The following is a 16,287-nucleotide window of genomic DNA, read 5'->3' as shown; positions in this document are numbered from 1 at the left end:
CTGCTCTTTTCCAGTGCAGCACAGTGCTCGACGCTTGCTTGCTCATTTTTAACCGAACACATTCAGTGAAAGGCAAGGGGATTCATATCTACAGCTGCCACTAGAAATCAGCAGCGCTGAGCAGTCTGGGCTGCTCCTCTCCCCTGGCCTGCTGGCTGGGCTCGGCCCGACACGCTGGTGGCAGTACAGTACAGGCTGGGGCAGCTCGAAGGACAGTGGTGCACATTGCAACCTGTTACTCAATAAATACTCATTCAAGTGCGTATGTAGAGCTGAAGTATGTGTACTTACTGTATAAGCACTCGTTCTTCCTTAAGACATCACTGACGTAATCTACAACAATAATAACAAGGTATAATAAGATGTGGTAAACGGTACCACGTCTAATGATATCATAGCACACTCTGCTTTGATTTGCTGCTTTTTTCCCCCTTTTTCAGAGTCTCCCATTGGCAGGTGCTGTCGACTCAGCACGAAGGAGCGACAGCAGACCCGTAAATGTGACCAGGGGGCTCGTCTGGGTCAGGGCAACTGCGTGTGCGGCCGTGTAGCCCTGCGCTTCCCAGCCGGTTCCACTGGATCTTGACCGGAATAAACGAAACAGCTGGGAATCCTAGCGTTCTGTCCATCCATCATCGGGAAGTCACCTACCCCTAGGAAGGCAGGTCGGATCTGAGCCCGGAAGCAGAGGGCCCGGCTGTAGGGGCAAGCCTGTCTCTGGATGCCAGAGGAAACTGGGGAGCGCCCCAAACTGGGGTGAGCGTGCAAAATCCAGACAGAAGGAGCGACAAGCCCAGAACCTAGAAAATGATGGACCTCTAAAATTGTATCAGGGCTCATCTTGTCACATTTTTAATTATGTGTCCAGAGAGCTTCTCCTGTGCTGCGGCCCGCATTCTGAATTGGGGGGAATATTTTTTTTTGCAAGCCAGTGAGGACATATAAAACCGATTCTGTGCTGTGAACAAATAAATTCACACGTCACAGCTGCGGACAGCACAGAGCTGCCCTATTAGCCAAAGAGCCAGAGCTTTTTTTTTTTATTTCACAAAAGAGAGACATTTTTGGCATCGTGTGGAAGTCCGGTGCTCAAGACCAGACCCCTGATCCCTTTGATTATGAATACAAAGTCATCTGAATCACAGCTATGAATTGAGCCATAATCTGCCCGGCTGTGGACAGGACCTGCTGCCATTCTGAGGGGCTGAAAGGAATGTTACGCATTGCTGGGCATCAGTGAGTCAATGTGACCACGATATTCAAGTACAGTATAAGAGCACAGCTGAAAGGAATTAAGTCAAGACTTGGCGAGCTTGAGTTTTTGCAAGTCATGTAAGGAGCTGAGATGCAATATGATATTGGGTACACAGTGTCTTTGCTCAGTGTTGTGAATGTGCTTTGCTGTGCCTGCATTTACTTTTGTTTTCTCACTGAAGCAGTTCTGCAGCCCAAGGCTCCCCCTGCTGACAGAAAACAGGTACTGCACTTTGTTTACCATCCTGTCCAATCCACCGACAAGACAATGACGACGGTGATTTGTACAGTACGTTCAGTATCTGATCAAATACCACACTGTGTCAATAAGGCCTCCTGCACGCACCACATGGAAAGTGAAATGTTCCTGAAAAGGAAAATTCTGACTATCCAAGTTACAAACAGGTCTCGCGCTCAAGCAGCATAACCACAGCCAGGTGGAAATGTACAACACACTTGCTCACTTCCAATGCACTGCACAAGTGATGTAGGACATGAAATGTATTTTCTTCTTAGCTTTAACTGAAGATACATTCAGAATTCGGCCTAAAGGTTATTTATTGGGACGAAGATCAAATACATAATCGGGAATAGCACAAAGCAAGATGTTTTTTTTTAAAGAATCGGATTCTCAGAATCTGAAACAGAATCACAATCTCCTTTATTGTCCACCTTTTTGGAATTTTTTTTTGGCTTTCCCGAGACAACAATAATAACTGTATATATCGAGTACATTTTACAAAATACAATTAATGCAGTGTAAATACCAATAACATACAATAATGCACAAAAAAACATTAGGCTCAAGTGTGACATATATGCAGATATATTAATACAGTGCTCCGAATAATACAGGGCTGGTACATCAGAGTTTAAGAGAGCAATGGCACTTCTAAAAAACGTCTTAAAAAGCATGAGCTAAAATCATATAGAGAGAAGACAGCATTACAGATCTGGGATAGACTGCAATTGGTTACCATTTTGCAGAAAAATAGGTTGTGCGTGCCTTCTTCCTTTCCAAAATCAGGGACCATGTTCTATGTGACCTGGTAAGTTTCATATAGATTTGCCACCTCCTCCTCGACAGTTATTTGGGAGCCAGGACTGGACTAATAGCTGATAGTGGCTATGCACAATTCGGCCCTTGCCTGTGTACTGTATACAGTTTCTGTAGCCAAGAGACATTCCCCAAAACGGCCATCACTACTGATTGAAAGTGTAAGCGAAATATTTTCAGCGTTGAGCTTCACTGCTCTGGAAAAGCACATCAGTAAGTTTTTTTGGGGAAAAAACACTTCAGTGAGTCATTGAATCATTGAATGCCGAGATAAATACTGTAGCTTTCCATGCAAAAATAATTATTTTTGTAATATCCTTGAAAAACAAGCTCTATATGAGTGTTGGTGCACAATTTAACCATCTGTATTTAACACACTTGAGCTTGCTCTGGAAGAAAGATAATGGCAATTGTTTTGTTTTCACTTTTACAAAGAACTGGGTACAACACTGATGTTGATGCATTTTCTCAATAATGATCGTCATGCATTTTTGCTCCCAAACTCTAAAGGCATTTATACAGAGATGAAAGCAGGACTGCCCAGCAAAGGCAGCAATTCAGCAAGTGTTCAGTTCAGAAAGAGAGAAGCTGCACAGTTGTAAGAAGAAACCTTTGTCGTGATCAATTGGTATTCCAAGACCAGTTTTGAGAATTAGAGTTTTTTTGTAAGGCATTAATCTCCAAATCTAAAACTCCCACTTACTCTGAAAGCTGAGTGCTTTTGTTCTGCAGCTCCCACTGAGTCTCAGTCACTGGACCCCTTGGCATTGCTTTACATAGACTTTACATAGACTTATACAGACTTTATAATGATTTTACATATCTCCGTCATTACCCGACTGGCTAGTGTCTTTTGCATCGAGTGTAAGAAAACAACATTAATAAACTAGTCAGTTTCCCTATAATCAAGCACAGAGGATATTTTGCTGAAATTGAGCCCAGCTGTATTTGCAATCAGTATGCAGAAACTGCATAACATCCATTAGCTTTTATTTGGTAACACAACGGCCAAAGAGATCTGTGCACCATCTGTTGCTCAAAGCATGAAGCATAAAACAAAATCAGATCCCTTGTTGTTTTAATCACAATGTCCACAAGCTGCGGGACATCCTTCCTCAATGAACTCCTGGTGTTTTTGTTGGTTGCTTTCCCGAGTTCATCGCAGGGGGTTGCTCCCATCTGATGCATCTCCTGCGGGAGAATCTCAGGAATGTGCTGCAGTATTGAAAAGGAGTACCGCACCGACTGGTGAAAGTGCTGAGGAAGTCCTTCAGCCAGGTAAGGCAAGTCTGCATGCTTACTCATTCCATTGCTTAATGACAGGCCTGTTAATACACTCTCAATTTGCACAAAGGGCTAATGAAGGGGAGAAGACACATATTTCATCTGCGTCTAATGTGTTTACATTCTCTCCTTCCACTTCTCTCCATGCGATCCATGTGGCCCTGCACAGATACTGTACCGTTCACCCTCAGGTATTTTCACAGGTACAAATGATCGCAAGTCCAGAAATGATCCTGTTGGCAAGGGGTCCTCTGAGAAAATGCTGCCCGCAGCTACCAAAAAGGTCACAAGACGGGTGCTCTGTCTACAAGCTCATGTGCTGGATCGTGCCGGGCACGATCAACAGGGATCGCCTGGCAACCGTGACAGCCCCGCGGGATTCAGGAAGAGCCATAAACCAGCCCCGCTTCAATCATCATTCATCTCTTCTTGCATCAGGATTAAAAATGAGGTTTGATTTCCTCCCTCCTACTCTGCCACAGTAAATACCGGGTGTCCTCCTTAAACACAAAGACTTTGTTTAATATGGCCTTCATCGGCATACAAAAAGCTCTTAAACAGGTACAAATAAGAAGGTTAGTGACGCATGACCGCTGTTGACTCTTCATCTTGTCAGCCTGCTGTCCCAATCTTTCTGGGCGATCATTGTCCTCTTCGCTGGTGACTGCAGCTGTTTCCAGGGGACAGGAGTTCCTACAGCCCTGACAGAAGACTGACCAAGACCAGGAGGGGCATGAAAACAGCACCAGATCTCAACCGTTTAAGACAGCGCCAATACACCAGGGCTCACAGGGCCGATGCCCAGGACAGGGATTCCCAATCCTGATCCTGGAGACTTGCACACTCCTGGTTTTCACTCCAGCCAAGCTTAATTGCTTAATAGAACCCATAATTGAACTACTAAGTTGCTTGATTAGAACATGTGCCTGTTTTTATTTCTGCTCAGACGTTTGGGAATTAATTTCAATTAGGAAATGCAGCAGTTAAAAGGCAAACCCCAACATGTTTGAGAGCTGTAAAGAATCAAACAATTCAGATTAATCCTATTATTAAGTCAATTAAGTGATCTATTGTGAGCACTTGACTAGAACATAAACCAGCTGGTGTGTTTGCCTCCAACATGGAGTGTCTGGAATGTGTTTATACCCCTGTCCTGATCTGAACAATTCTACAACTTTATCCCTGAGTTGTTTTCAAAACCATACTACCTGACTGAGGGACCTTACAGAGACAGGTGTATTTATCCTAAAGTCATGTGAAGGACTGTTACCATATTCGCCTATTTGCCATAGTGTAGGGAGGGTGTGCTCGTTCAATCAATATTTTAATTTTATTTTTCTTTGTTGTCTACTGACGTTTAACATCTTTTATCAATAAAAATAACAAAATGCACCCTTAACATAAAACATACATGAAATAATTCAATTTGTTATATGTCAAGATTCCTTCCAATGGAATAAAGCATAGGGCCACTAATCAAGGAATCAGAGCTCACCAACTCCTTATTTTTTTAATTCACTACATAGTACTGTTTTTTTAGCACACTCACTCTGTAATCAGTGACTGAGCTGGTCAGCCCCTGTCTTCTGAAGGCAGCAGTGTGCGTGGTGTCTAGTCACTCCAGACAGCAGACACTGCTGGCATGCAGGGAGAAAGGTAATGTTTACCCTCGTGGCCCTCACATGAATCATAGGACAGACTCCTGCTCTGCTCTTTCTTGAGTTTATCAGCTTATCACAAGCCAGTCTGACCCTTGCCCTCAGAGAACTGGTGCCATGGTCAAGTAGCAAATAACCATATTAGTAACTTTCCAGACATAAAACAATAAATATGATTATAGATGTTTTAAAGCCGATAAGAGAAAGAGATGTCTAGCATCAGGATATCTTCGAATGATAGCGAATAACAGACCTGTTCCTGTACTATCCTGACCCAGTTTCACTTTTTAACTTTTTTTTATGACAGAACATTACTGCCACTGGTGGCTGTAAAATGGTTTATTCTTTGTTGGAAACTCTTTGCGGTCAGCACACTGGTGCAGTTCTTAGGGCAGTGGTCAGTCCCTTGCTCCCATTGCTTGCTGGGACAGACTCCAGCTCGCCCGCAACCCTGGAGTGGACGAAGTGGTCAGAAAAGAGATGGATGGAAACCCTTCACCAGACAGCATTTCACCCCGGGAAATACAGCCCAGGTTTAGAATTCCTCGAAACACACATACGGCCTTGGTTTGAGTAACTATAATAGAACAAGTGTGTGTGATGCAGATTTGAGGATCTGGTGATTATTTGTTGGGGGGGGAGTGGTATTTTTGGCAATCGATGCGTCCAGCAAATCCCTTAATGCACATAGCTGCTGCTGTCCAAAAATGCGGTGTAACAATGAATGAAAGATTACGTTTCATAACCTCAGATCTAATCTCCGAAATTCCCTGTGTCTAAATGATGAAAATAAGCCTCTTGTCCGCTTCCTTTAACTTCTCCTTTGGCTCACTGTTAGAACATTGCCTCTCTTGGAACATTCCTGAATTCCACTTAGGCAAACAAAATCCTTTTCATAAAATGTGCTTAATTTCTAGAATAATTACTGTAGGATTGCTTTTTCTGTACTACGGCTCTGAACACAACTTAAGCACCAACACTCTACACTTGTGTTTTGATGACAGCTTGATTGAAAACTAGAATTAATAATACAAAGATTCCTATTAGTTCAGGTGGGGAGCTGCGTCAGCATGTGTAGGCTGCAAAGGAACAAGTAACAGGTTTATTCCGTGCTGAAAAGAGAAGAAAGAAGACACAACGTTTCGGCTGTGGAGCCTTCTTCGGGTGTAAGAAAGATGTTCTTTCTTATGTAATAGTTTTTTTTATATTTTTGGAGAACAGGTGCGGCGTGGTTTAAGCGTACTGTTAGTCACTGTGCTAGGTTTCAGAGCAAATGTCTTACCTGTCTGTAGCAGAGCAGCTGGATCTGGGGGGGTGTAATACTAGTTTCGGCCACTAGAGGGCGGCATACGAGTCAGCCGCTAGAGTGGACCTGAATTCCTCACGAAGTCGGAAAGAGGAATCGGCTTCAGCTGTCTGCAGGCTGATTTCTGCATATATGCGCTCAACACCACCAGAGGGGGTCTGTCTTGGTTCTGGGGAGGAGAGGTGGTGCGAGTAATAAAAACAATTTAAAAAAAAGATTCTTTAGACTGTAGAAATAGGCGACAGATTAAAGAGAACTATCGATAAACACCGGCTTGCTGCCGCATGTAGAAACGGGGTCGGAAGAAATAGAACCGGTTAGAGACGAGCAGGGAAAGTCGGGAGTAGGTGGTTACGGTTCATACTGGGGTGCAGTAAGTGTCCGCCCTCAGCCCGGTTCCCCCCACTTCCCCGTAGAAAACGGGGTGCATGTGCGTGTTTCCGCCCCGATCTCGCCACCAGGCGGGGGGACCCGCTGCACTCCCCCACCAGAGGCCTCTAGGTGACGGCGTCCGGGCCGGCGGACAGGGCTTCGAGAGAGGTCATGCAGTAATATCCGAGACACAGGCTGGTCTGTGTGCTGCTGCTCCCCGCCCCAGCCTCCCAGAGTCCACCTCTTCACGCCTCATGAAACGGGAGTGTTTTTTTTTTGTGTGTGCCTTTTGTAAGCCCTATTAAGCTGAAGGCACAGTGGATTGTGCCAGACTATGTGGGTTATATTGGATTGAGTACATTGGCAGCCAGAGCGCGGCTGGGGCCTTAACTTCTGTTTTTGCAGTGATGGGCGGACGATGGCCGGAGACGGAGACGCGCTGTGTGGCAGTGAGACTGGAGAAGGATGTCCTTTTCGAGCAGGAAACCGGATCGCGCGCAAAGAGACTTGTAGGTGATGTCGACGAGTGTTGCAATTCTGTGATTTTTGGAGTGTGGTATTGATCCTCAGGTCTAGTGACCATTCATTACCAAACAAGTTATGTGGCCCTAATGACCTCCTCTTATTTGCAAGCGCTGTGGTCTAAACGTAGTATTTCCTTACTTAGTAACAAAAGACATTGACTTCAGAATGGGCTGATGGGTCATTTGTGCAAAACTGGTTGTGGAGAAAACGAGTCTAGCCAAGACTTTGAAGCTACAGATAAGAGGATATACATCTGACCCAATACTTTCTCACAGACCCAGAATAGCTTCCATTGCACAAAGAGAGAGAACCAGTCTAGCTCTTTTTCCAATACACACTGGATTCTGAGTCCTGTTTCCAAATCAAGAGTGTTGTTTCGTGTGACGAGACAATTTCTGACTTTTGATAAAGTGCCCCAGGAGCAAATATCTCTGATTGGAAGAGAGCCCATCCAGGTATTAATTCTTCTCTCATCCAATTGAACAATTGCCCTCTCTGTCTCTCTCTCTCCGTCTTTCAGCTGTTCCTACGAGCCTCATGCGCGCACACAGCCTGTTCCCCTGCACAGCCTCCCACCAGACAGGGTGCGAGGCAGCCATTTAAAGATGACGTGCAGGTCTGCCTCGCGATGTGACCTTCAGACCCAGCAGGTCCAGGTTTAGACGGTATGCTCTTGGGGGGCTGTTTGTGCAGTTACAGTGAAGGTCAGCCTGCTGATGGTGAGGAATGGACAGGTGTGAAGGGCTTTCTGTCTGTGTAAGTTGATACATCCAAACCTTCAAGCCAAGCAATGGTGGGTATGGAATGGAATATGCTTGCATAACCCTTTCCAGAGGGACACGGAAGGATACTCTATACAAATTGAAGGCAGTCATTATGAAGGCTTTGCAAGAGCAGGAGCTACAGCAGTGTTCCTTCCCAATACACCCCCTGGAGAGTGACGCAGGGCAGCACTGCATCCGAATGTCAATCGTGTTGCGAAATGTACCAGTGCCCGGGTATGCGTGATTCACCACTCTGAAAAGGCGAAACGTCCCAAACTCTGTAGGGCAGTCATTTTTTAACTAAACATGTACAATTGGTACTGTTAATTTTGATTAGGACCTACAAGAATAATCTATCCTGTTATCTGGGGGGGGGATCAATTTCACTAGCCTCGGTTTGTCACATTATAGACATCTGACTCCAATTAACCAGAAGGCAATTGTTCCTTGGCAATTACAGCTATTTCCCCATATACCTGTTAATTGGGTTCTGTAGTATGGGAGAATAAGGTAGGGCCGATGGAAGAATGGTATTTTGTCTCCACCTAGCGGTGACGGTGAAAACTGTGCTCAAGGACCCGGACTCCGGCCTTTCTACTGCAAAGGAGTAGGCAGAAACTAGATTAGATTGAGTCAGGAGTGCTACATAGGCAGGGACTTTCCACTTTATTAATATTAATCAATATTTTTATACCACTATATTAGCAGTTAATAATTTTCTTAAACATTAATACCGATAGTTAAATGATAATTTAGACCCATAATGTACTAGTACATTTAGACTTGAAATATATATTCAAGTGTATTTATTTTAGCATAACGTTCCTCTTTAAACGCACAGAGAAATGCGTTTATGACAAGTGTTTTAATCACGCTGTTTCTACAGACCTGCTCCTTGCCCAAAAAACACTTAAGCTTGTCAGAAAACTATATAAACGTACATTTTAAACATGCTGATCTCATCACCTCCACCTCCAGTGACAGATGGTTGAGAAAAAGTGTGGCCCTTTTCTCCCCAGGGGCCTTTAGGTGCTGAAAAGGGGACCTACCTACCAATGGATGCAGAAGAGATGATTTTCTGTGGTTCTAGTCTGTATGTTCGCGTGGAGCTCCGGTTCACTTCCAAAGACGCGCTCGCTGGGTTAACTGGCATTGGAGAAAGAACCCATCTTTTTAGCATTGGGCAACTTTAGGATTAAAAATGCACAAAATCGCCTCTCAGTAAGGTACGATACACACAGAGTGGCGGTAATAACTTGAAAAAAGGACACAACCGTCTACCAGCTGGGCTAAATCAATCCGACCATCTGCGGTTTCATCCTCGCGGTGTTGGTTAATAAACGCTGCTCTGATTTGGCATCGTTGCTATAAAAGCTGATCCTGTACCACAGAGGCTGAATAAGTCTGCAGACGGAGCCACCTAGTGTAGCGGAATTGTGCTTTTCGGCTGCTAAAAAGCTCTGGGCGAGAACTGGAGTTCCCGTCTTCTGAGTGTTTTGCTGTGTGTGTACGTCTTTGAAGCGCGTTTCTAATTAAGATTATTTCTGTAATGTAACATTCACAGTCACAAGTCGTGGCACCGTGAGCCTACGCACGATCGGCTATACTAACGTTCTGCTGCTTTCGTCTGTCATACTATTCTAGCAGGTGTCGCTTGAAGAAGGCTCCGCGGCCGAGACTTTGCGTCTCTTTTCTTTTCCTTTCGGCGTGGAATAAAACGTCCTCTTTGTGGCCTGCGCACGCCATGCAGCTCCTTACTGTGGCCTCTCTTAAGGACGGACAGGTGTCGCTGTCCGCTCGGAGCTCCAGTGCTTCCCCTCCGGCGAGCACAGACAGGTGAGAACCCCCACCACAGCAGCAGCACGTCTGTCCCTGCCACTGGTACGGCACCTGCGCTGCCCACGTCTGATTTAGGCTTTACGGTACGTTTTGAGTGACCGCAGAATCCTAATCGCGTAAATAAGATATTAAGATAATGGATTAATACTGTAACGCTTACGGCCAACAGGCACTGTGTAAGAGCCGGCGTACCAGAGCGGGTGACGTCGCCGCCCTTCCCTGTGATAGCAGGACCACAGCTACTGGGCTGTGGAGAGATCTCTCTTTAGCTCACGGGGCTGGGTCGCTGCAGAGAGACGCGGGAGTCCCGGGTTCGAGCCTCAGTCGGGATGGGGCCGACCAGATGCGGCAAGGGCGCCCGCCTGAGCTCCCCGTTGCGATACAATACATTAAGATTTGTATTATTTGTTGTTGTTGTCATCCTGTAAAGCGCTTTGAGAAGCCACCTTTAAAGGCGCTATATAAACTAGTTTATTATTATTATTATTATTATTATTATTATTATTATTATAATTTGCACCTTAACTACGAACAGATTCGCTACGGTCTCGTCGGTAAAAGGAGAACGTGGCAGGCGCACTGGCATGTTATTCCACAGAGTCGAGCAGCTCCGGGACCGACTGGTCTGTTGTTCAGGGCAATTAGCGCGACAGGGGCTCTGCACAAACCCTGAGCTCCTCTCTAATGAGGACCTGGAGGGTCCGGAGGGCGCCTGAGACCACCTGGCCGATGGCGCGAAGGTGCCGGTTTCTTGGTTACGTGAGGTATATGGGCTCTTCTCCGTTACTGCACGTTGAGTTTCACTGCGCGGCATCCAGCGGGTTAAACCCCCTCATCCCACTGTGCCAGATCACACCTCTCGCTCATGTGGCGATCTAGCACACTGTAGAAGTTCGAACACGTGTAATCGAATGAGTCGGGGATCATCAATTATTAAAAATGACGCTGAAATCAGTTAATCCATATATATGTTCACATTTCTCTAAGAACTATGCATGCACAGAGTGATGATTCTTGTGATGCTCAATGCGTATTAAATGTCTTCACTGGTTGTGATCTTTCTCCACTGGGCTGTACCTATATTCACCTTTCAGTTCCGAATATTTAAAGGCGTGAGCGCGATATTTTGAAAATACATTCATGTATTACTTTAGGACCGACGAGAATGGGTGTTCATCGCATTTTTTTTTATTTGAATGATTTCAAAGTCCGCGTTTCTAGAGGAAATGTAACGGCGTTTACATAAGTGTATGGTGTTGTTATCTTAAGAGGTTTTGTGTCCGTCGAAGTTTTTCCTTGCAAAATGAGAACGGAAGACATGAGATGAAGATGAATAAATATTCGTCCCCTCTCCTGTCCTCCGAGCCTCTGTTCGGGTTGTAGAGACAACGCAAACGACTTCTGAAAGGAAGTGAGGCGTCGCGTTGCGGCGGCGGGTTATTTTAAATTCATCTCGGTCAAATCTACCGACAGATTTAAAAAATGTTTTGTTCCCCCCCAGCGCGGCACCGCAAATTACTCGATGTGCCGTCGGATTCCAGGGCCTGCGCCGCGGGGGAGGGTCGTCTCGCGTTTGGACATCCGATCCCCTGCGTTCGCGGAGCGTCGGGACGTGTCCAGTGGCCGGATCGTGTGCCCGGGGTGGAGAGTCTTCTGACAGCTCTGCCCAGCTCACAGCCTGTCCCTCTCGCAGCGAGCAGCGAGCCCAGTACAGCTCAGCCCGTCTCACACGGGCCGCCGAGCGCGTAAACACGCCGACACGGTAGGTTGGTTGTCAAAATGTCTTGATCGACGCAAAGACAGCAGCTGTAGAGCACGCTATCTTAAAATGTCAAACAAGGAAGCGGTTATTGTAAAGGTGAGGTCAAGTCCTTTAGTGCGTAAGACAAGCAAGCGAGCTACTTCTCTCAATTTTATCAATTAAAGCGGCGGAGGACAGCGGGGACGGTTAAATTGCTGCCCTATGGACAGTAGTAGCACTCGAGAGAAACCGCAGCCTGCGTCACCTGTGGAAAAACACGCAGGGCGTCCGGTCCAACGTGCGAGAACTGGCTGTAATTACAAAGGTGCCAAAGCGGTTGAACCTACAGTGTGTATAAAGGTACACCTGGAAAAAGCACAGGTAAGCATCAGTAAACTAAAAACGGAAGCTGTAGTCGGGGATTTAAACAAGTAAGACATCCCAGGTCACTTCAACGTTTTTTTTTTCTCGATGTATTTTCCTAATGGCGTCGATAAAGGGCTTCAGGAAAGACGAAGTTAAAGGAAAAATATACAGGTTTATTCCGTGCTGAAAAGAAAGGAAACGACGTATTCGCTGTGGAGCCTTCTTCAGGTGTCAAGAAGAAGGCTCCACAGCCGAAACGTTCTTTTCTCCTCTTTTTTTCAGCAGGAATAAACCTGTTACCTGTTCCTTTGCAGCCTACGCCTGCTGACGCAGCTCCCTGCTTGCAGTTCATGATGCTTGCTTGCTGCGGACGAGCCAGCTCGTACCCTCTCCCTGACTGACAGATCGGTGAGCTGGTGTCTGCCTGCGGACCAGGGCTCTCCTGGCGAGACGCCGTGTAGGTAGAAACGACAGCTTTGCAGACGCTCGTTCAACTCAGTCGTGTGGCACCCGTGCTGCTGCTGGCGATGTTGAGGGTTGTTTTCCAACCCTATAAATCCTGGTCTACACAACTAAAGCCGCTGTTATGCATATAAAATACAACGGTAATGTGAGACGTAATTCAAACCTGCTGATACTTAAGTAACTTTATTAAGAAGTGCTTTAAATGAGTTGACACAGGAAACGTTAGTTAGGGAGTGCATAGTGATAAAGGATCTCATCTTTAAACGATGTTTTGCTGGGGGGTAATTTAACTGCGTTTTTAAATGCATTCCGACGCCTGGCGTTTTTGGAGACCCGTCAGCAGGCACGGTGAACAGGTGAGGTGTGCTCGGAGTCATCCGATCTGGGTGCAAACAGCCCAGCTTGTCGCTGTTGGCCGTTCAAAAGCTATAAACGGAAAGCCAGCGGGTTCTCCGAAACTGACCCGACAATTTCATCCACAAGGCGTGAAAAAGTTTTTCATTTTAATAGGCGCAGTGGAAGCGTTTGTTGTTTTTTTGCGTAAGAGTACGATTCGTTGCCTCGATTGCAATGTGTTTACCTGTGCTTTACGCAAGAAAGCTGCGATTGTAAGAACATTGACGCTCGAATACAGAAGGGTAGGTAAGGAATTGGTCAATGTACTGAGGTGTTATGTACAATTACTGTTAATTCTGGAACTAGCTATAATCATTTAAAAAGGGGTTTGGAAAAGCTGCCACTGGCGGCGATGTGTTAGGAATGTCATTATTGTAAAAGTGTGTTTGGGTTGAAGGTTTCTCTGGAGGTGTGGTGATGTTTGCAATAAAAAAAAGTCATAACTGTAGGAATATAAAATTTAGAACACATTTTTGTTTATATACATTTTGGGTGAATGAGTATTGCTTTTAATGGTGCCCTATAAAACAATTTAGTATTTTTGTATAGTTCTCACTCTTAATAGCTGCCTTTCCGTTTGAAACACCAGTATAATTATTTTTTTTGTACATTCAGGATCACGCGTACTCAAACATTTAGGTGAAGAAAGGTGCCTGCTTGTTTGCGAAACCCGATGTGTGTTTGAAATGTGCAGGTGTGCTGAAGAAGTGGACAGTCTGCCCGGAGGAGCCCTTTCCTGATTTAGCAGCGCCCAGGAGCTCCTGGTGAAGGAACATGGCCCATCGGACTCAAGGAAGATGTTTTAGCCTCCAAGGTGACTTGAAGTTTTCCGTGGATTTGACGTCGGCCTGCAGCCTGCGGGAGGATGACGAGGGCCCCGAGGAAGGTCTCGACTTGCCGGGCGCGACGATCACCTTCATCAATGCCGACGGGGTGGCAGGTGACTACAGTCTGCCCTCGGACCCCGACTCCAGCAGCCCGCCGTCAGGGGGGCTCGGCCCACGCCTGCAGGGCAGCCTGCAGCTCCCGGACGCCGAGGGCGGGCCGAGCCGCAGCCTGTCGGAGAGGTTCGGTGCTCTCTCGGCCCGGGGCACCGAGCTGGGTGAGGAGGAGGGTGCGGAAGAAGGAGAGGCCAGGGGCGCGGGCCGGACCGGTGCCGCCCTGTCCGGCGGGGAGGGGTCGTTCCCCGAGCCGGGCCCGCTGGGCTGCAGGAGGGAGGGGGAGGAGCGGCCTCACACGTGCCCGCAGTGCGGCCGGGCCTTCAAGAAGTCCGGTAACCTGCTGAGCCACATGGGGTCGCACCGCGGGCTGAAGCCGCACACCTGCGAGCTGTGCGGCAAGGCCTACTCGCACCAGGGCACCCTGCAGCAGCACCGGCGCCTGCACACGGGCGAGCGGCCCTACCAGTGCCCCCAGTGCGGCAAGGCCTACACCTGGTCCTCCGACTTCCGCAAGCACGCGCGCACGCACACGGGCGAGAGGCCCTACGCCTGCGCGGCCTGCGCCAAGGCCTTCGTGCGCTCCTCCGACCTGCGCAAGCACGAGCGCAACGTGCACCACAACGACAAGCCCTTCCCCTGCGCGGAGTGCGGCCGGACCTTCAACCGGCCGCTGTCGCTGCTGAGGCACCAGCGCGCCCACATGGGCGAGCGGCCCTTCCGCTGCCCGGACTGCGGCAAGGCCTTCGCCGTTCCAAGCCGCATGGCGGAGCACCAGCGCACGCACCGCGGCGAGCGGCCCTTCGCCTGCCCCGTGTGCTCCAAGTCCTTCACCAAGTCCTCCAACCTGCTGGAGCACCAGACGCTGCACTCGGGGCTGCGGCCTCACGCGTGCGCGGACTGCGGCGCGGCCTTCGCCCAGGCGTCCCGCCTGGCGCGCCACCGCCGCGCCCACGCCGCCGGCCGCCGCTCCCCCGCGCTCCGGGGCCCCCGGCAGGCACCGGCCCTGCCCCTGGGGACGGAGGAGCCGCCGGCGCCGTGACCCCTCCGAACGCCTGTGCCTGTGAACAAGCGGTGCCCACGCGTCTCCCCGGAAACCGCCACTTCCCCCCGAGTGCGGCCGGGCCCGCGGACTCGCTCTGGGGTCCGGTGACGGCGACGAGCATTCCGGTCCGGCCAGCTCGAACCGAAGAGCTCAACCGCCTCTCCGGACGCTCCTCTCGGAAACGCCTCTCCGGGATGAGGCCCGCTCCTGGAAAACGGCAGGTTTCCGAACAAAAACACGGCCTCGGAAATGGGGGAAAATAAATCTGAACTTGGAACCTGCAGGAAGTTTCCGTGGCTGTTTGTGTGCTGTTACATCCGTCGCAGGCAGCAGTACGTTGTTGTCGTTGCCTGATGTCTGTAGTCTAATCTCTTTACTTGACACCTTTTTTGCCTTCAGAAAGACCTAAAAAAGTTAGTTCTCAAGCTCCCAGTGAGATTTCACATTCAAGCTCCAAGAGTTAGTTGAAATTTGGCCAATACTAATACACGTTGTGGAGACTGCATCAGAGAGTGGAATCCCTGCCGTGTTTTTGGTCATTATCACGTCTTTTGTAACCTGTAGCCATCTCAGCCTGTGCTACAGTTTTATACAGAGTGAGGGTTGGCACAAACAGGTACGTGACACTTGCTGCATTTTATATCCGCACTATTGTGGTCGCAACCTCAGCTGGGTCTGCTTTACTCACTTGGCATCCTTGAGAAAAGTACACAGTGTCCAGCCAGTTAAAGGCCAGCACTCAATTTCAATTTACGAGAGTGCAAACAGTAACAGAATCAACCCAAGCTTACAGGAGTGCGCTGTGCTGCCCTGCCTCTCTTTTTCATTCCCTGAGCTTGTAACTTGAATCCAACACCCCTTACGAGCGTCAGCTGTTCAGATAGGCATCTGCATTTAGAATCCGTTTACTTGGTTATGCATTTGGTACTAATGTGTTTATCTTGCCATAGATCTGTGGCCTGGTATCCCGAACACTTAACGGAAGGATTCAGTTATGAGAGCTTTCTGCTGTGTCCTGTAACGAGGAGCGAGAGAAAAGCAGAGCATGACTGAAACTGAGGGAGCTCAGGGCGAGTGCCAGTGCGGATTCATTGCAGTGAGTTACTGAAGCTCCATCGGTACCAGAGTTTCCATCTGCAGGAAGGTTCTCCAGGTCGAAGTCATGCGAAGGATTTTGGTTTTTCTTCCACGATTGGAGAATCGTGCATAGTTTACTTAGGGACTCGCTGCAGATGGTGGTACTAGATGCCCTTCTTTGTGACTTGGTTGGCTGTTTC

The 16,287-nt window shown here is 47.9% G+C and overlaps 1 protein-coding gene across 10 annotated transcripts; it reads left to right on the top strand.

Annotated features, from left to right (window-relative positions):
• The first annotated feature begins 6,254 nt into the window (after positions 1 to 6,254).
• On the top strand, positions 6,255 to 15,291 carry znf648 (zinc finger protein 648). Of its 10 annotated transcripts, XM_069193924.1 has the most exons (4): positions 6,255 to 6,419; positions 7,337 to 7,440; positions 7,977 to 8,121; positions 13,722 to 15,291. In XM_069193924.1, the coding sequence occupies exon 4, from the start codon at positions 13,802 to 13,804 to the stop codon at positions 15,005 to 15,007; it is 1,206 nt and encodes a 401-aa protein (XP_069050025.1). In that variant the 5' UTR covers positions 6,255 to 6,419; positions 7,337 to 7,440; positions 7,977 to 8,121; positions 13,722 to 13,801; the 3' UTR covers positions 15,008 to 15,291. The 10 variants fall into 10 exon arrangements, 9 of the variants coding, with proteins under 9 accessions (XP_069050025.1, XP_069050024.1, XP_069050026.1 ...); XR_011190369.1 differs by lacking the exons at positions 6,255 to 6,419; positions 13,722 to 15,291 and adding an exon at positions 9,865 to 10,136 and having other exon boundaries at positions 6,773 to 7,440; XM_069193923.1 differs by lacking the exon at positions 6,255 to 6,419 and having other exon boundaries at positions 7,227 to 7,440.
• Positions 15,292 to 16,287: the final 996 nt, after the last annotated feature.

This window comes from Lepisosteus oculatus, chromosome 9 (assembly GCF_040954835.1).
Source record: "Lepisosteus oculatus isolate fLepOcu1 chromosome 9, fLepOcu1.hap2, whole genome shotgun sequence".
Taxonomy (NCBI): Eukaryota; Metazoa; Chordata; class Actinopteri; order Semionotiformes; family Lepisosteidae; genus Lepisosteus; species Lepisosteus oculatus.
Note: the sequence above shows the minus strand (reverse complement) of the source record. Positions and strands in the feature narration are given on the sequence as shown.

Bases quoted from the DNA above. Each gene is read 5' to 3' on its own strand.
- znf648 (XM_069193924.1), top strand. From the start codon at position 13,802: ATGGCCCATCGGACTCAAGGAAGATGTTTTAGCCTCCAAGGTGACTTG.